The sequence below is a fragment of the Schistocerca serialis genome, chromosome 1 (assembly GCF_023864345.2).
Source record: "Schistocerca serialis cubense isolate TAMUIC-IGC-003099 chromosome 1, iqSchSeri2.2, whole genome shotgun sequence".
NCBI classification, from domain to species: domain Eukaryota; kingdom Metazoa; phylum Arthropoda; class Insecta; order Orthoptera; family Acrididae; genus Schistocerca; species Schistocerca serialis.
This window is the reverse complement of record NC_064638.1, coordinates 1,072,333,852-1,072,354,884: the sequence shown is the minus strand read 5'-3', so window position 1 is coordinate 1,072,354,884 and position 21,033 is coordinate 1,072,333,852. Positions and strand designations below refer to the sequence as shown.

The 21,033-nt window shown below is 39.2% G+C and overlaps 1 protein-coding gene across 1 annotated transcript in view; it reads left to right on the top strand.

Annotated features, from left to right (window-relative positions):
- Positions 1–21,033, top strand: part of LOC126455440 (cadherin-86C-like) — a 290,066-nt gene that overhangs the window by 216,080 nt on the left and 52,953 nt on the right. Inside the window, exons 14-15 of the mRNA XM_050091193.1 lie at positions 1,311–1,410; positions 18,323–18,439. Of these exons, the coding sequence (XP_049947150.1) occupies positions 1,311–1,410; positions 18,323–18,439 (217 nt within the window). The remainder of the gene's footprint in view (positions 1–1,310; positions 1,411–18,322; positions 18,440–21,033) is intronic.

Here is a 21,033-nt window from a genome sequence, read left to right as displayed (position 1 = left end):
ACTATTCTCTTCTTGCCTAAACTGCTAATTGTTCATATTTCACTTCCACACATGGCTACATTCCAGACAAATACCTTAAGAAAAGACTTCCTAACACTTAATATATTTGATTTTTACAAATTTCCATTCTTTAGAAACGCGTATTTTGCCATTACCAGCCTACATTTTATATCCTCTCTACTTTGGCCATCATCAGTTACAGTTACTCAAATGGCAAAACCTATTTACTACTTTAAGAGTCTTGTTTCCTAATCGAATTCTCTCAGAATCATCTGATTTAATTCAACTACATTCTATTATCCTTGTCTTTCTTTTGTTGATGTTCATCTTATATCTTCCTTTCAAGACACTGTCCATTCTGCTCAACAGCTCTTTCAAGTCTTTTGCTATCTCTGACAGAGTTACAATGTCACCGGAAATTCATTCAATCACACATTATGTTCTGCAGGTCTCATCAAGACGAAACCATCAGTGATGTGGAATGGGCCAAAACATACATCATTAGGCCTATAGAGTTGCAGCTAGTCGAAATACTTCTGCAATATATATTAATAATTACCATTATAGATATAGAGCTTGTGTTATTTGGCAAAGACATTCATTCCCTAGTAATACTCAAAAAACCATAGAACAGCTGATAATTTCAAAAAGCTTCTGGTTGTTTTTTTTTTCTTTTAATTGTGTTATATGGAGATGTTCATCTGCTACAATAACTGCAGAAGTATTCTTATTACTCTAAGTATGATGGAGATTTATTAACAATGAGCAATGTTTCGTACAGTGATAGCCAGTTTTGGCAAACCCATAATCTAAATATTCAAACATATTACAGGAGATTTTAGGTAAGCTTTTAACTTAGTTTAGCTTCTCTAAAATTCTCCAGTTTCCTTCTTGTATCTGTGATAAATTTTAAAAACTTTTCCACCATAAAATGACTGTCACTTCATTCTCTATGCAAAGGTATAGAGTTTCTACATGAAGTTTCCCAAGTTTAATTCATAGTTCTTTTTTGTGATCATGGTCAGAAAGAAATGTTTCTAGATCCTGTATGAGATATGACAAAATGTCCTGATTACCCAGTTTCTGAGCTGGCTTTGTAAAATTTCTGGCAGAAACGTCTGTTTATCATATTGACAGTGTCATGTAAATCAAAGTGCAGTGTTCTGACAAAATTCATGCATTTAGATTAGATTAGATTCATTGTTCATTCCGCAAAATTATAGTTATGAGAACTTTACGGATGTAGAACATGTCATTTGAATTTGATTAAAAAGTTGATCCTTATAAACAACTTTTGAAAAATATTTCAGGCTTTAGATGGTGATGCTGAAGCACCTAACAATGTGGTCCATTACTCCATTGACTACAATACACGGGATGCAACGAAATTTCGTATAGATAAAATAACAGGTTTGTAACAAGCATTAGTATTTTTATTTTCTTAAAAATATATATATTGCAGAGTTTTTTTAGAAGAATAAACAACAACAATGAAAAACTTTTTAAGAAATATTTATGTTGTATCCTGCTACTGATGCATGTGAGTGTTAGTGCACAGAGTATAGTGTCAGTGTAGTGTGTGCTTAATTTGTACAAAGCCTTATTCCTTTCATGGATTCCACCTAATGTGTATCAATTACTGTGTCACTTTGTGGCTTTACAAGAACTGTCAGCTCTTACTTTTGATCACATGTGCAGTTTATTACTCAACTATCACAAATGAACGCATGTCATAGTGGCATAAGTTGTATTCTACTGAAACCACCACAAGTGTCAGTTTGTTACTAATGCTCATAATGACTCTTATGCAGACTCTTGGTGCATGACACAGTCATCTGTTTAGCTCTAGGCAAGAAAGTGTGGCAGAAGGCTTTATTCTGTGAATAACTCCCCATTGGCAGGAGTTTTGCAAATAGCACAATCTTTTGAATTTTTTCAGGCAGCAGGTGGTAAAATTTAAGCAAAGGGCAATGTGGCAGTAGTGTCACAATATGTGTGCACTAGGACAACAGATAACTTGCACAAGGAAGCAGCAGCGGTGGTAGTAAACATGCGGGCCCAGTGCCGAGCAGACTAAGACTGGTTCGAGCAAGCAGCCGCGATCACCACAGCGCCAGTGTTGGCATTCTCTGTTTTCATCTTGGCCTTTCTGTTTTGTCCAGCATAAATGATCAGTGTGCCATAAGTACTGGGCTACTACTTGTAATGCTTGCCAAAAGAAAGGCCTCACGGTCTCCATTTGCCATTTGCTGAAGGTTGCTCTGGAAGGGACAAGGACGGAAACTGTGTGAGTCCAGTGCTTATGACTTCTCCCTAGTTGTTTATCATGTTTTTTGCAAAGTGCTCTGGCTACAGGTCGACAAAGGTGCTGCAATGAAATCATTGAATTCTCAAACTTTTGTGAGTTTAGGCTCGCCACTGTTGATGCCCGTCATGTGGAAGCAGGTCAGTTATAACAAACTGAACATTGTGCTGTAGGGACAATTTACAGCATCTGCCTCTTATAAGTCAGTGGTTCATTCCATGACATTTTTAGTGGTTGCTGATGCTGGTGTTGAGAACTTGTTTGGGATGGACGCATTTCAACATTTAGATTTTCTATCACCAATGCAGTTCACCTTGTGTCCAATCAGGTACCGTCTTCTCAATGGAAACACTGTGTGAGGAGTTTTTGAACTTGTTTTCAGAAGGTATAGAGTGTGCTACAAATTTTTCTATTCATATTTCTTTGAAATCCACAGCTTGGTCTCGTCTTTGTCATGTGCACCCTATTCCTTTCACCATGAAAGATCAAGTGAAAACAGAATTGAACAGACTTTAATTTCTAGGGGTAGTTCAAATTGTTGTAGATAGTGAATGGTCATCTTCACTGGTTGTAGTTCAGAAGCCGTCAGGGAAACAGCATTTCTGGCGACTTCAGTACTACTTTCAATGCCTGGTCAATCATGATAAATATCCTCTTCTATGCCAGGAGGACCCATTGGCGAAAATATTGGATGGCTAGTGCTTTTCTGAAACTGATTCCTCCGAGGAGTATCTGCATGCTCCTGTGGACGAAGAGTTCGATAGTTGTGGTTTTGAATACTCCTTGTGGCCTCTATCAATATTTGCACCTTCTTTTTGGTGTGCCTCATACCCCAGTTATTTTCCAACAATTTATAGAGCAATTGAATATGCCTGTCCCAGGTTGCATTAGTTATCTGGATGATATTGTTGTCATGGTTTCCTCCATAGGTGTTACTTTAAAAATTTATGCATTTTGTTTCTGTCTTACATTCTGCAGGCTTACAGTGTAACCTCATGAAATCTCAGTTTTTTCAAACTTTTGTTTGTTTGGGGTTCAAGATCAAGCAAGATGGCATTTGTCCTCTGCCAGAGCAAATCTCCACTGTTGCATGTACACCTTGCCCCTTGTCCACAAAGGAGCTTCAGACCTTCCAGGTACAATAGCCTACTACCATAAATTACTGTCAGGGCAACCACATTGGACCACCTGTTGCATACCTTGTTACTCAGGAATGTACCTTTTTTGCTGGAGCCTGGATTACGAATGTGATTTCCAAATGTGGAAATCCACACTATTCTTGGGCCCTTGTTTAATTACCTTCTCTCTGGACCAGCACATAGTTTTGGTGACTTGACACCTCACAGTATGGCCTTGGCGTAGTCCTAGTGCACTGATATGCTGTCACTTTCACCTCTAAATCTCTCATTCCAGTCAGCAGTGTTACTCTCAGGTGGAAATAGAGGCTCTTCCCATAGGCTCCAAGTTTCACCTTGTAACTGACCATAAACCCTACGTTCCCTTGTTTAACCCTTACATTTCCTTGCCTCACAATGCAGCACCTGTGAGCAGTGTGCCTGACAACAGGCAGCTCCAGGGCATCTCTGTCCCCCTGGCCTGCTCCATGCCAGCCATGGGAAAGTATTCAATTAGACTTTGTGGGCCCCTTCTTGAATTCCTATTGGCTCTTGGTTGTGGATGCATTTTCCTGGTATCCTTACATTTTGCAGTGTGCATTGACCTCAGCTGAGGCCACAATTCATATGCTTTTGAGGGTTTTTTGTATTAAGGGATAGCCTTGTACCTTAGTTTCCGATAATGGGACTCAGTTCATTTCTCACACCTTTCACTTGTTTTGTTCCTGTCACGGCATCTGTCATGTTACAACTCCACCATTTCACACTCAATCAAATGGTGAGGCAGAATGACTGGCGTATATGTCCAAGTCCCAAATGGGAACGTTTATTGAGGATTCTTCACCAGACAACGCCCTTCTCTGTTTCTGAGCACCTATCACTTCTCACCTATGGGAGAGCAGAGACCAGCTCAGATGCTTCACAGCTGGCAGCCACACATGCTCCTTCACCTTCTATGGCCTGTGACAGGTTTGTCAGCCCACTTTGCACCAAGATCACCAGAGTGGGCGTGAGGGTTTGATTGCCACTCCAAGTAGATACTGGCCACTGTTGTCCACTGCAGGGGATGCCGTCTTTGTGTTATCCATACAGCTGACAGGCTGGTGGCATGCCTCTTTAATCAGCTGCCCCACCCCCACCCCCTCACCACCAGAAGCTACAGGTTCGCAGGTGTGGCCCCTGTCTCCACAGCCTGCCCCATTGCCCTCCACCTCAAGAGGCTGCTGTGCAGGCACCCCTGTCCCATTGGCTGCCTCCTGCATGTATGACACCCTGGTGATCCAGCTTCTCAGCACTGGATGCTGGTCTGTCTCTGGCCTTGGGTCTGTTGCCGCACCTGTGTTCTGGTTGGGCCACCTCTGCCGGTCCCCTCGCCATTGTCACATCAGTCATTGTCACTCGTGGGTCCAGCCTGGCCTCCTCCACACTGGGACATGCCTGCTGATGATGGTGCAGAGAAGGTGATAGTACCCTTCTCCTCAGAGCTATAGTCAGGCACTGGCTTGGGCCCACCGTCCTCAGGCATGTCCGCGTCTCTGCATGTTCTGGCCCTATGCTCTGGCACCTGCCCAGCACATCATTCTGCCCCGTTGTCAGCACTGGCTCCTGCCACTCTGGAACTGATGAATGTGTCTCTCTGTCACTTTGACACCCTCTTCACACACCGGAGAGGTGTGCTGTATCTTGCTGCTATGTGTGTGAGCGTGACTGCACTGAGTATAGTGCTGCCATGCGTGTGTACTTCAATCAATCACCAACTGTGTGCACATGGCAGTCTCTGCCTATATATGCGAATCACACCTATATATGTACAGAGCAGTGCTGACTCATACTCACTATGTTCTTTTAGTTTGTACTACTCACATCAGTTATTCTGTGTATCACTTATGTTGCACTTTGTGTATGATCCTTTCGTCTTGTTACATGCGGAGTCATGAAAGGCTTATTTCTGTTATTGTTCAGAAGCTTATGAGTAAAAATAAATAGAAAAAGGACTCACCGCAAACCTAATGGATGGAAAATGAAATTTACTGTATATGCTTCCACCAACTGTAGAAAAAATTTCAGGGAAAACTATGAGGGAATATACATTAATAGAGCATACTTTAATCATCTTTACTGCTAATGACACTGCAATGTTTTCCTCTACTGACGACAAACTTCAACAATAAATGGAACGACTTCATAGAGTAAGTCAGAATGTAGCCCATTAAGTCAATAATAATACTAAGATAATGATTAACAAGTACAACAGAAAGAAAGTAGAGAAACAGAGAAGTCACAGAACCAGATGAGTTTTTGTGTTGAAGGTAGTTGAAGACAAAGACTAGATGGGTAGGAAAAGAAGCAGAAGAGTAAAAACACACATGAATACTTTTAATAAAACTGAATAGAGGTTTGAAAACAATAATTCTAGTATAACTGAAAAGGAAAGTCTACAATCAGAGCATATCACCATTTTCATCTTATTGCAATGAGACATAGAGTTTTTAATGTGGAAACCATTCAAAACTAGTGTCTTTGAGTAAGTAATCAGGGGATGCATTTTGAGAATTACTAAGAAAGACAAAAAACTGGATGAGGGAATAGGAGTGGAAGATATCATGGAGATGTGAGGGATATTTAACTACATGAATTAATAGTAAATGTGCTGGGGAAGTTCTTTGCTAGATTCCATGACATAAGAGAAGACTGAGACTGTTATAGGTAGACAGATTACATTAGAGCACAGGCAGGAGCAGCAGAGATGTGTTTTATGGAATAGTGTGATGTGTAGATAAGACTACAGGAGACATTTTATTGAGCAGTGAATATCAAATGATGCAACAGATGCTGCTGCTAAAGATGATGATGATTGAGGTTATGGTGTAGTAGTGCCATAAATTTTTATCTATTGTACTAACAGAAAAGGTAACGTCACAAGCTAAGTAATGGATATCACGTTGACCATTCTTTTTACTTTGTTCTCTGGCCTTAATACAAGCCGATGAATCTGCTTTTTCCTCACGGTCTTCACAGAACTTTCACTTCAAATCAGTACTACTTGTCTTCAGTGCAGATTATTACCATTTGGCCTGCTCATATAGCAGAATGCACTGTGTGCTACCTTGCATCAAAGGAAGGTGAGCCAAATCTGCACCGAACCTGCACAGTGCATTGGCAATTGGGCACCAACCAACCTAAGTGTGGTTTTCAGATGGTTTCCCTCACTCAGTTAGATAAATGCTGGGCTGGTCCTCACTTTAAACCTTAGAAAATATGATACACAAACAGTGAAAATACAATCGCACACAGGACAAAGTTTACACAATTCACATACAGGCGGTGAACACAATTTCTCTCCCTTAGGAATCTGATGATTTTCACAACAGAAAGGGCATCTGGCCACAAAGTTAAATAAAACACAGGTGCAGCAAAGCTCATCCCAGGTTGTGTAAAAAAACTCTTAACAAAAAGAAGAAGGAGAAGTATCATTTATTACCATTCACTGAGAACATTCTCCACTTCATATCCATTGGCTTGTAAGAGTATCAATCATTCATAGAGTCTATCATTGTGAAGAAACTTATATGCTAATGAGTATGATAACATAAAGAAGTAATTGTCAGATATTAATCCTGTAGCTGAATCATTACCAGCTTTTAGCTTATACAGGCTATAAATGAATATACTAAGGATAACACAAGAGCTAGCAAACTTAGAAATGCTATTTCTTCCTCTGCTATACTAAGCAGCTGTTGTTTGCCTACTGATGTTGTTTATGACTTGCATAACTAAGCTGATGACTGGCAAAGAAACCAGTCATATAAATGCTTGAGAATAGATGCCTGTTTATAATGAACATTGTTTCATCTCATGTTCCTAATAGCTTTCAGTCTTTGAATGTAGATCATCTTCTCATGGTCGTGCTTGAAGAGATCATGTATTGCACCTCTCATCTTCACCACACTGCCATACATCTACAATTGACCTAATTGGAAAAATACAATCACAGCATATTTATAATTTATAGCTCTTATCCAGATGATTGACCATTTAAAATGTGACTATCAACAAACCACAACATACTACATCAACACAAAAGAAAGGAGGCTTCTCACAGAAACTAGATGCCATGGTGTATTAGTGCATGACTGTTTATTCAAATCTGAATGAAATCCTTACACTAAGACAAGGTTAATTAAAACTGATCAGTTCAGTGGTAATGGGTGAGTAGTTTACTGCAGGTAGTCCACCAGAAAATGTCGTGTATGAGGTACAATGCAAAAGAAATTAAACTGATGCTGCAAATTTATGTACGTATCAAATATTTTTAGTTATTGTGACTTCTTCGGAGTAAGAATACTTTAAGTATATACACATTTGTGTTCAGTCCTCACAATATACAGAATATTTCTGTGTGTTGATTCCATGAGGCTCCACAGGAATTCCGCCATTTTCCTTCTGACAGAGTGCCACAAATTTCTTTAGTAAACTGCTTTTAAATTTCCACTAAGATGATTGATTGTTATGAAATTTTTCACAGGATAAAGGCATAGTTTGAAATCAAAAAACAGTTGCATACTTATATGCCATGATAAATAGTTCTTTAGTAATGTGAAGTGTGTCAAGTTAGTACTTAGAATACAGCTTTACATAACATTTTTTAAAACATATCTGAAATAGAAAATGAGCACCTACAATGATCCATTTAAATACACAGTGCAAAATTTTCATCATCAAATCAACAATATCACATAGAAAATCAGATACTATACTCTGTGAGGAAATGACAGGTCATCAAGAAATTATCTTCAGTGCATGAGATAATGATTAAATAAATCCCTCTTCAACTTTTTTTGACAAGAGTGTCTGGCTAAGGGTAGGTGGCTTATAACTCTTAATAAGTTAACATGGAATGTAATTCTCATAACAAACTTTGCCCTACACCAATCAAAATCAGTTAGAGCTCTTGGACTGGAAGTTTACTTCAAACTGTAATAAGAAGACCGAGTTTTCATATAACTTAAGTTTATTGATAAAGAACTGGTGCCATCCATTGAAGCCTCATCACATGTAACTAATGTATCATTGATTATTCCTCAGTACAAACTTCTTCAATGAATTTAGATAAATGGAGGGGGGTGTTTGTGACAAATTTCTGCCGATAATCCAGTGGTTTCTTCCAAAAACTTGACAAATTCGCTCCTCCAACTCCTGAAGAGTTTTTGGTTTTCTGCAATCAACTTTCTCTTTTGCCCACTCCCAGATAGGCATTTGCTCAGGACTCCTTGTTACCCACTCAACGTGGCTATGTTGTCCCGACCAGTGTTGAGGCTTACAAAGTGAGGCAAGGCTCCATGTTCCATTAAGATTAGGTCATTCTAATTGTCTCATGTGAATACAATACTGTATACATCATTTTCAAACATCTTGGGATGCTGTTCAGCATGCACTGTGTCCCAAATGAGATATGCGCCAACAACTTTTATGCATGTCATGAAACAACACAGTTTTTGTGGGTGTCATGCTGCACCAAACTAATCCCTTTGATTGGCGTTGACTTTATTGAACAGCTGGTCTAGAATGGTCTGTGCCCAATAATAACCATTGTGCCAGTTAACAGACTCCCCAACCTGCAACACAGCTTCTTCTAACCACAGGATATTATCAAAACTATCAGACCAGTCTCCATTCTAAGAAATGTAATAGATATACTATGCCTGTCTGAGCATCACATTGTGTCTGATATGGAAAAGGTAGTTAACCATACAGTAAAGCTGCATGCCCTCGGGAAAAATTACGGCTGTAGTTTCCCCTTGCTTTCAGCCGTTCGCAGTACCAGCACAGCAAGGCCGTTTTGGTTAGTGTTGCAAGGCCAGATCATTCAATCATCCACATTGTTGCCCCTGCAACTACTGAAAAGGCTGCTGCCCCTCTTCAGGAACCACATGTTTGTCTGGCCTCTCAACAGATACCCCTCCGTTGTGGTTGCACCTACGGTACGGCCATCTGTATCGCTGAGGCACGCAAGCCTCCCCACCGACGGCAAGGTCCATGGTCCGTAATTTTTCCCGAGGGCACGCAGCTTTACTGTATGGTTAAATGATGATGGCATCCTCTTGGGTAAAATATTCTGGAGGTAAAATAGTCCCCCATTTGGATCTCCGGGCGGGGACTACACAAGAGGACGTCATTATCAGGAGAAAGAAAACTGGCGTTCTACGGATCGGAGCGTGGAATGTCAGATCCCTTAATCTGGCAGGTAGGTTAGAAAATTTAAAAAGGGAAATGGATAGGTTGAAGTTAGATATAGTGGGAATTAGTGAAGTTCGGTGGCAGGAGGAACAAGACTTTTGGTCAGGTGACTACAGGGTTATAAATACAAAATCAAATAGGGGTAATGCAGGAGTAGGTTTAATAATGAATAGAAAAATAGGAGTGCGGGTAAGCTACTACCAACAGCATAGTGAACACATTATTGTGGCCAAGATAGACATGAAGCCCATGCCTACTACAGTAGTACAAGTTTATATGCCAACTAGCTCTGCAGATGATGAAGAAATTGATGAAATGTATGATGAGATAAAAGAAATCATTCAGGTAGTGAAGGGAGATGAAAATTTAATAGTCATGGGTGACTGGAATTCGAGAGTAGGGAAAGGGAGAGAAGGAAACACAGTGGGTGAATATGGATTGGGGGAGAGAAATGAAAGAGGAAGCCGTCTGGTAGAATTTTGCACAGAGCATAACTTAATCATAGCTAACACTTGGTTCAAGAATCATAAAAGAAGGTTGTATACATGGAAGAATCCTGGAGATACTAGAAGGTACAAGATAGATTACATAATGGTAAGACAGAGCTTTAGGAACCAGGTTTTAAATTGTAAGACATTTCCAGGGGCAGATGTGAACTCTGACCACAATCTATTGGTTATGAACTGTAGATTAAAACTGAAGAAACTGCAAAAAGGTGGGAATTTAAGGAGATGGGAGCTGGATAAACTGACTAAACCAGAGGTTGTACAGAGTTTCAGGCAGAGCATAAGGGAACAATTGACAGGAATGGGGGAAAGAAATACAGTAGAAGAAGAATGGGTAGCTCTGAGGGATGAAGTAGTGAAGGCAGCAGAGGATCAAGTAGGTAAAAAGACGAGGGCTAGTAGAAATCCTTGGGTAACAGAAGATAAATTGAATTTAATTGATGAAAGGAGAAAATATAAAAATGCAGTAAATGAAGCAGGCAAAAGGGAATACAAACGTCTCAGAAATGAGATCGACAGGAAGTGCAAAATGGCTAAGCAGAGATGGCTAGAGGACAAATGTAAGGGTGTAGAGGCTTATCTCACTAGGGGTAAGATAGATACTGCCTACAGGAAAATTAAAGAGACCTTTGGAGAAAAGAGAGCCACTTGTATGAATATCAAGAGCGCTGATGGAAACCCAGTTCTAAGCAAAGAAGGGAAAGCAGAAAGGTGGAAGGAGTATATAGAGGGTCTATACAAGGGTGATGTACTTCATGACAATATTATGGAAATGGAAGAGGATGTAGAGGAAGATGAAATGGGAGATACGATACTGCGTGAAGAGTTTGACAGAGCACTGAAAGACCTGAGTCAAAACAAGGCCCTGGGAGTAGACAACATTCCATTGGAACTACTGACAGCCTTGGGAGGGCCAGTCCAGACAAAACTCTACCATCTGATGAGCAAGGTGTATGAGACACGTGAAATTCCCTCAGACTTCAAGAAGAATATAATTCCAATCCCAAAGAAAGCAGATGTTGACAGATGTGAAAATTACTGAACTATCAGTTTAATAAGTCACAGCTGCAAAATACTAACGCAAATTCTTTACAGATGAATGGAAAATCTGGTAGAAGCCGACCTCGGCGAAGATCAGTTTGGATTCCACAGAAATGTTGGAACACGTGAGGCAATACTGACCCTACGACTTATCTTAGAAGAAAGATTAAGGAATGGCAAACCTACGTTTCTAGCATTTGTAGACTTAGAGAAAGCTTTTGACAATGTTGACTGGAATATTCTCTTTCAAATTCTAAAGGTGGTAGGAGTAAAATACAGGGAGCGAAAGGCTATTTACAATTTGTACAGAAACCTGATGGCAGTTATAAGAGTCGAGGAGCGTGAAAGGGAAGCAGCGGTTGGGAAGGGAGTGAGACAGGGTTGTAGCCTGTCGCCGATGTTATTCAATCTGTATATTGAGCAAGCAGTAAAGGAAACAAAAGAAAAATTCGGAGTAGGTATTAAAGTCCATGGAGAAGAAATAAAAACGTTGAGTTTCGCCGATGACATTGTAATTCTGTCAGAGACAGCAAATGACTTGGAAGAGCAGTTGAACGGAATGGACAGTGTCTTGAAAGGAGGATATAAGATGAACATCAACAAAAGCAACACGAGGATAATGGAATGTAGTCGAATTAAGTCGGGTGACGCTGAGGGAATTAGATTAGGAAATGAGACACTTAAAGTAGTAAAGGAGTTTTGCTATTTGGGGAGCAAAATAACTGATGATGGTCGAAGTAGAGAGGATATAAAATGTAGACTGGCTATGGGAAGGAAAGCGTTTCTGAAGAAGAGAAATTTGTTAACATCGAGTATAGATTTAAGTGTCAGGAAGTCGTTTCTGAAAGTATTTGTATGGAGTGTAGCCATGTATGGAAGTGAAACATGGACGATAAATAGTTTGAACAAGAAGAGAATAGAAGCTTTCGAAATGTGGTGCTACAGAAGAATGCTGAAGATTAGATGGGTAGATCACATAACTAATGAGGAGGTATTGAATAGAATTGGGGAGAAAAGGAGTTTGTGGCACAACTTGACAAGAAGAAGGGACCGGTTGGTAGGACATGTTCTGAGGCATCAAGGGATCACAAATTTAGCATTTGAGGGCAGCGTGGAGGGTAAAAATTGTAGAGGGAGACGAAGAGGTGAATACACTAAGCAGATTCAGAAGGATGTAGGCTGCAGTAGGTACTGGGAGATGGAGAAGCTTGCACAGGGTACAGTAGCGTGGAGAGCTGCATCAAACCAGTCTCAGGACTGAAGACCACAACAACAACAACAACAACAACAACAACATGGAAAAGGTAAATATCAGTGGTTACAAGCTAACTGCACATATGAGTAGAGAGAATAAGGTGGGAGGAGGAGTTGCCATATATGTCAATAGTTATCACTGTGTATAAAACTTAGATACAAAAAAGTTTTGTCTAGAGCAACATATAGAAGCGTGTGCCTGTCAACTTAAACTGAAGGAGGGCTCTTTTATAATTGTAACAGTATATAGGTCTCCTTCGGGAAACTTTCATTTATTCCTGGAAAACTTGGATGCCTTGTTGTGCTATCTGTCAGATAGGGGAAAGCAAATTATTATTTGTGGGGACTTCAATGTCGAATCACTGAAAGAGTGTAATAGGAAGAATGACCTGGAAGTCTTGCTTGGATCTTTCAATTTGACATCTGTCATTAATTTTCCTACTCGGGTAGTAAAGGACAGCAGCACATTGATAGATAACACTTTTATAGACCAAGATAGGTTTAAAAACATAAATTCTTGTCCTGTTGAGAATGAGCTTTCTGATCATGATGCTCAGCTAATTACAGTATATGACATAGCTCCATTCAGTAATTCAAAACTACCCTCCAAAGTTGTGCATTCATTTAATGACTCAACAATTAGAAATTTCAGAGAAAATCTTCAGCAGTTAGACTGGGATGAGGTGTACAAGGAACCCGAAGCTAATTTAAAATATAACTTATTTCATGATACACTTGTAAGAGAATTTGAAAACTGTTTCCCCAAGAAAGTAGTTAAATCTAATTATAAGAAACCATGCAAAAACCTTGGCTTCGTAAAGGAATAAAAATATCTTGTAACCACAAAAGGGAACTGTATCTAACAACAAGAAAGAGTAATGACCCAGAAACAGCCAAATATTATAAAAACTACTGTGCTACATTAACAAAGGTTATTAAAAAGTCCAGAAGCATGTGCATCATGTCTGAGATTAATACCTCTGATAACAAAATCAAAATAATTTGGAATACTATAACAAGGGAGACAGGACAACGAAGAGTACAGGATGACGGCATCATGGTCAAAGCGAATGGAAACTTGATAAATAACAAGCCCGAAGTCAAAAACATTTCGAATAATCATTTTTTAAATGTTGTAGAGAAAATAGGATCTAAATGTTCATTATAAGAAGCAAGGCAGTTGATGGAAGAGGCCTTACCCACACCATTTGATACAACTGAAATTCCACCCACCTCTCCTTCTGAAATTAGGAAGATAATAAACTCTCTCAAGAATAAAAGCTCACATGCAATTGATGGCATTTCCAGCAGGATAATAAAAGCTTGTTCCCAAGAAATAAGTGGGATTCTTAGCCACATATGTAATAGCTCTCTGAAGCAGGGTATTTCCCCAGATAGACTGAAGTATGCCATTGTTAAACCACTGCATAAAAAATGGGATATGTCTGATGTCAACAACTACCGCCCAATCTCTCTTCTGACTGCCTTATTCAAAATTCTTGAAAAAGTAATGTATTGTAGAGTAGCTCACACCTTTGTAAAAATAAAGTTTTAACAAAATGTCAGTTAGGTTTCCAGAAGGGTTTTTCAATGGAAAATGCTATATATACTTTCACTAATGAAATATTAAATGCTCTGAGTAACCAGAAGTCACCCATTGGGATTTTTTGTGATCTATCAAAGGCTTTTGATTGTGTAAATCATGGAATACTTCTAGATAAGCTCAAGTACTGTGGTATGAATGGGACAGTGCTCAAATGGTTTAAATCATACCTAACTGGAAGAGTGCAGAAAGTTGAAATAAACAGTTCACATAATATGCAAAAAAACTGATGATTTCTCAAACTGGGGAACAATCAAGAATGGGGTGCTACAAGGTTCGGTCTTGGATCCTCTGCTGTTCTTAATATATATTAATGACTTGCCATTCAATATTCACGAAGATGCAAAGCTGGTACTTTTTGCCGATGATACAAGTATAGCTATCACACCCGACAGACAAGAATTAACTGGTGAAATTGTAAACAATGTTTTTCAGAAAATCATTAAGTGGTTCTCTGCAAATCGGCTCTCATTAAACTTTGACAAAACACAGTATATACAGTTCCACACAGTAAATGGAATGACCCCATTAATAAATATAGACTTCGATCAGAAATCGGTAGCTAAGGTAGAATATTCAAAATTTCTAGGTGTATGCATTGATGAGGGGTTGAACTGGAAAAAACACACTGAGGATCTGCTGAAACGTTTGAGTTCAGCTACTTATGCTATTAGGGTCATTGCAAATTTTGGCGATATACATCTGAGTAAATTAGCTTACCACACCAATTTTCATTCTCTGCTTTTGTATGGCATCATATTCTGGGGTAACTCATCATTGAGTAAAAGAGTGTTCATTGCACAAAAGCGTGTAATCAGAATTATTGCTGAAGCTCATCCAAGATCATCCTCCAGACACTTATTTAAAGAGCTAGAAATCTTCACTGTAGCCTCACAATTTATATATTCACTTATGAAATTTGTTATTAACAATTCGAACTAATTTAAAAGTAATAGCAGTGTACATGGCTACAGCACTAGGAGAAAGGATGATCTTCACTACTCAAGATTAAATCTAACTTTGGCTCAGAAGGGGGTAAATTATGCTGCCACAAAAGTCTTTGGTCACTTAGCTAATAGCATCAAAAGTCTGACAGATAGCCATATAGCATTTAAAAGGAAATTAAAAGAATTTCTTAATGGCAACTCCTTCTACTCATTAGATGAATTTTTGGATATAGTAAGTGGGTAATTTCCCAACCCCCACAAAAAAATAAATTAATTAATTTAAAATATTGAGTGTCATGTAATATTTTGTCTAATATAATATCTTGTATAGACACCTTTTATTAACCTGACACGTTCCACATCATTACAAAGTGTTGTATTCATGATCTATGGAACAAGTACTAATCTAATCTAATCTTCAGCTCTCATGTTCCGACCAATGTCCGGTGATAATTTCTGAGAGTAATGTGGTTTCCAAGGATGAATATTTAATTAATTCTGCAGAACAGTTCAAACTGTATGTTCAAACTGTGTCCACTTTCATGACATGGCTGTCTTTATGACTTCTAAGGACTTTAAGTGAACAGTCCCCGAACCACATGCAAATTCCTCAAATTCCTGAACCACTTGCACATTTCCTCCATACCAGATGTTGAGCAATGACTGCATCTCCTCAGATATGATACAGAGCCTGTGTCCATTAGCTTCAAATGGCAGTTCCTTATGGTCATATTGTCTACTGAAGCATGAGATCCTTTCACATGCCACATCATCACTGATCTGCCTTACATATTGACATGCAGGCCTGCCCCAGTGATTCTTTTTCTCTACCATTCAATTAACTGTTATCTTCAGCAGTGACTCTTCTCATGCTATCTCTTTGCGATCTCCCAAATTTTCTCAGCGTGACTGATTAGTAGTTAATTTCTGAGTGTTCCACTGAATTGTTGTCTGATTATAGAGTTCAGGCAGTGAGTAAAAACAGCAAAATTCACAATACCTGAAGAAGATGGCTGGTTCAGTTCTCAAAATATTGTTCATAAAATGGAAACAACAACTCAGCAGAACACTCAGAAGTGTACTACTATTCTGTCTCTTTGTTTCATTATGTTCATTAGTAAGCTTTTTTCCCCTCACTGACCGATTTCAGAACATCTACACTCCTTATTCTGTCAACCTAGCTGATCTTCCACAGTTTCTCATAACAACACATTGCAAAGGCTTCTGTTTTTTTATCTCTTTTTTCCCCCAAACATGTTTGGCTCCTATGCAGAAATGTGTTCCAAAGATAATTTTTAATGAAGCCTTTTCTGGTCTCAGTTTACATTTTATAGTTTTGGATTTTAGCAGTATTTTTCTTTTTATAAACACCATTTTTGCTTTTTGCAGTCTTGCTATGTCTTTCTTGCATCTTCCTTCTTTATCTATTCTACTTCTAAGATAGCAAAACACGTGCACCCCATCAAGAGCCTCTAGTCAAATTTAACCTTTATCCATCCAGCACATCCACTTGTTGTGTCTACAATTATATCGGTTTTCTTTACTTTATATCTACTGGCTGACACATATTCCATTTCATTAAGTCTCTAAATCAGTTACTCTTCACTTTTGATGACTGATGCTAATGATGTCAGCAACCAAATCAAGATTTTCTGTTAATCCACATCAAGAAAGAATATTCTCATTCACTCTCCTACATACAAATTAAAATATCAGTGGTGACAGTGAGCAACTATGTCTCACAGCATTTCTGATTTTGGCTTCTTGTTTCATTCTGCCATTGCTGATGAATCTAGTCCACTCCGCATATAGAGAGTGGATCATCGTTGTGCCCCTGTAGTTGATAACACACTACCTAAGAATAGAAAAAAATATTCCATTCTGAATTATTAAAAGTCTTCTAAAAAAAAAGGTCTGCAAGAGTTCTGCTGGTGTTTCATCAATACCAGGTCATTTGTTCTTCCTGAGTTCAAGCAAAGCTTTTTCAAATTTAAAGTGTATTTGTGTGTTGTCTTCCCCCCCCCCCCCCCCCCCTTTCCACCAAACACCTTTATTCCCTCTCACTATTGATGTCACCTACCTACAAAAGGATATTACCCCTGTAAATGGCCCAATCTCTACCCAGCTTTTCATTTCCAAATGATCTCCTTGCCAAAAGCACATTCATTAATGTTGTGATACATATCTGCATGATTGGCAGTTCCCTTTTATATAAATTTCCTTGTTAGTCTCTCTGTGGCAGCCTTCATGAGTTCCCAGGGTTTCCAAATTTTTCCCCATTTTCAGCTTATATGTCGAGTCCATATCATCATATTATCTGCTTGTCTATACCTTGAATCAGAAAATGTGAAACCACTCCCCCTCATCTTCTTCACACCACTCACTTCAGCTCCACCACAGGAAAACTGCATGTTTTCGAGTGGATGGTCAACTGTGATAATACATACCTTGTCTGATTTTTATCTCAGCAGAGCTACAGTTTGTGATCCACTTTTATGTTAACATTATCATCACTATATGCTCAGTGAGGTTGCTAAATTTCTAAGGTTGCATACCTATCTGCTAAACATATCCTTAAAATAACAGCCTGGATTGGACACTTGTTTCACCTCTTGGAACATTTCAATCCTCCTCCTAACAACCGTGCTTCTAAATTCCAAAGATGGTACTCAGCCTTGGAACAAATGGTTGTGTCTAACCACCCACTAAGTCACACTGTGTTGTGTTACTCCTAGATTCAGCACAATATATTTTAATTTAGAATGTGTATTTGGCCTCAGGATAGCTCATCTCAAAGTGTTAGAAGCAAACATTGAACAATTTGTTTAAAAAGGACCCTAAGCACAAAAGAAGTACAGTACAGATTAAGTTATTTCTGTAACATCAGTAGTTTATATAATGTTTCATGGATTGGAGTGAATTTCTGAACAGTCTTTTCAAGTAACACATCCAGTGAAGTGCCACTAAGAGCAGCACTACATCCAGTTTAAGTGTCACTAAGAGCAGTACTTCAAAAATATCATGTCTCTGTGCAACAGTTAGTGTGCCACCAGGAACACTACTGCAAAATTATCATATCTCCTGTGCTGTGGTTGGTAATCTTAAGATCTGAAATGAAAGTTCTTTAACTGCGATACCACAGAGCCAATGACACGCAATGTATATTTGGTTGTAGGAATTTTTCATATTATATAGTTATTTAATCACCTGTCTGGAACTGGCTTGGCTAATACTAACTCTAAATGGATATAATTCCACAGTAACAATAAAAAAGTGATAAAAGAAACAGGTATAATTAAAATCATTTTTAACAGGATTACTGGGACTTCGAGAATCACTGAGCCACGAAAAACCTACACCGAGGGTAAGGAGAAGTTCCATCCAAGATGCAAGCAGCCCAATTGAATTTTTCGTGGAAGCACATGACATGGGTTAGTATTAGAATATTTGTATTGCAAGACTGACAGTTTTACAGAATTTGATGTATCTTATACTCTATTTATTTAATCATCTGTTCCCACAAAATTATATCAGTATCACATGCCAAACAATAAATTTACATCCATGAAGCAGAAGAATACTCACTTCTAACATGATAAATTATATGACTCTTAAATACGCAACCCACCTCCATGGATGAGTTTGCCTATGTGTAGTAGTCTGGTGCAGCTCTGTATGAGAGGTGCTGGTTCAGATATTGTAATTATACTCTAACAATAATAGCACAGCCACCACCAGGCAGCCATACTCACCTATATGTGCTAGCTATAGGAGTGAGAGACTTGGTATTCTGTCTGGAAGAAGAAGAAGAAGAAACGAAGAAGATGTAAACATGGAACAAATATCACAGGTGGGTGACTACAACACCAAGGACAGTGTAGGTGCTTTAGTGTCCCAGCCATAAGAAAATGTCAGTATGGAAATAGCAGAGGTGGATGAACACAACAGCACACACACATCAGACAGCATGGATACTCATGTTGTATCAGGGGTCACACTGGTTGAAGCTTCATGTGACATTGGCAGACGTTGCCTGCAGTACATGTAATTTCCCAGAGCCACAACACTTCATTTCATGTTGAGATCCGAGATGTAACATTAGTCTTGCCTTGCTTGAAGTCTCTTCCACAAACTTTGTCATATGTTACTATTAGACGAGCTCTGGAAGGATCCCACTAAGTACAAGTGCATGATGTCCCATGCACGGTGAAGTGCTGGCTGTGGAGCTAAAATCCTGACCCAGGGAGAGGGGGGGGGGGGGGGGGGGGGGACAAATTGGTGCTTAGCTCACTATGTGTATGCACTGTTGTGTGAAAATACAATCTACTTAACACAACAAACAATAGCTAAATACACTGCAAAGAACATCTAACTATCATTCATTTGTCTGTGGTCCAAGGATAAGGATCTGTACAGTACATAAAATATAACAGACAATTTACTGCCCACATCACTCATTCCCCCACCCAAGTGTCAACGATATTTGAGGTTGAAGCATAAGCAGTGCCTAGAGTGAGTGGTGATCGGAGTTTAGCTCAGAGGCATTGACTGTTGTAGTGGAAGGCTGATGCATCTGGTGTCCTCATGAAATCACACATAAGTAGCATCTCAGTATTAGCAGCCGTTTCTGAACTTGTGTGAGTCTCCACTGGGCTAAAGCCTGGCTTAAGTCTGCCAATGGAAATGGTGACAGAGGAGCGATTGCTGTCAGCATCAAATGTACAGTGGTTGGAGCAGAGGTGTACAAATTCTCTGCCAACCCGCCTGCCCCTGTCTCCCCCACAACCATTAATGCAGCTCAGCCTGCTGCAATAGAGACACAAGAGTGCATGTGTACTGAAGCACAGTGCTTAATGCATGCCAACTTGGGTATCCACTAGTCATATTTGGCAGAAATACATCATGGGTACAGAAACAAGACTTCCAAAACCCTACTTCAGTCGGAACTGCAGTATATTAAACATCTTCAGGTTCTAAAGTGTAAAGAATTTAGAATTTCACAATTTGAGTGATGCCTTCAATAGTAGATGGAGCCATTCCGTGAGACCATTAGCAGTGGGGTGATAGGCACAAGTGCTTTAAAAATGTATGATTCAAACTGTTTACCTTGACTGGTAGTGACGGCTGTTTTGATATATTCCTGTTGCAATGGGTATGTGATAGATAGCAAGGATGAGGTTGACCCTTGAGATTGGTCTTACCATGGATGTGCATACAGAGTCTTAGCTATGTGACACATGGTATCATTAGGTATTGTTCTAGTGCTAAGCTATTGATGGGCACCACCTGTTGCTCTTCTTAGGGGCGCAGGCAAGGCCTAGCTACTATCTGAGTGGTGATAGATCCTGTGTGCTAACATGAAAGATGAATTTTGCTTTGTGGTCTGAGTTTGTCTGGAGGCAGATGACGAGGCTTTTCATGGACTACTGAACTTGGCATGATGGTAATTTGATGTACTGTTGAGTGTTTTAGCAGTGCTAGAGTAGGCAACAGATAGGTGACTTTGGAGAAATGGCAAAGCAGGTTGTTATATGGTGAGACACTTGTAATCACTTTGATGCCAGCATGGCATAGGTATCCAAGACTAGAGAACTATAAAATGATAGAAGTCTGCACCAATAATTAGATATAGGACAGTGGTGTCTACATGAATTGATTGATAACTGTAGATCTTGATGGAAGATCCATCCACATTATACAGGTAATAGCCATTGATATTTCATCACAGAAGACAAGAATTGTACACTGCGACATTATCACCTATACCTACGAAAAATTTTAGCTTGGTATAATCCTCTGTTATGAACAGTCAACAACTGTCCATTCTGGATTCAGCTGATGACACTACTGGTTTCTGGCAGCATCCTTCTTGTCACTGGCTGGTTGATACTGTTGGGTTGAAGTTCCAAATTTTATGTGATACCAGCAGATATTACTACATTTATGCAAATCTAATGTGCCATTGAATGTAATGTGCCTACCAGTGATGCACCTACAAACACTTTTTTTATGATGTTAATTACAT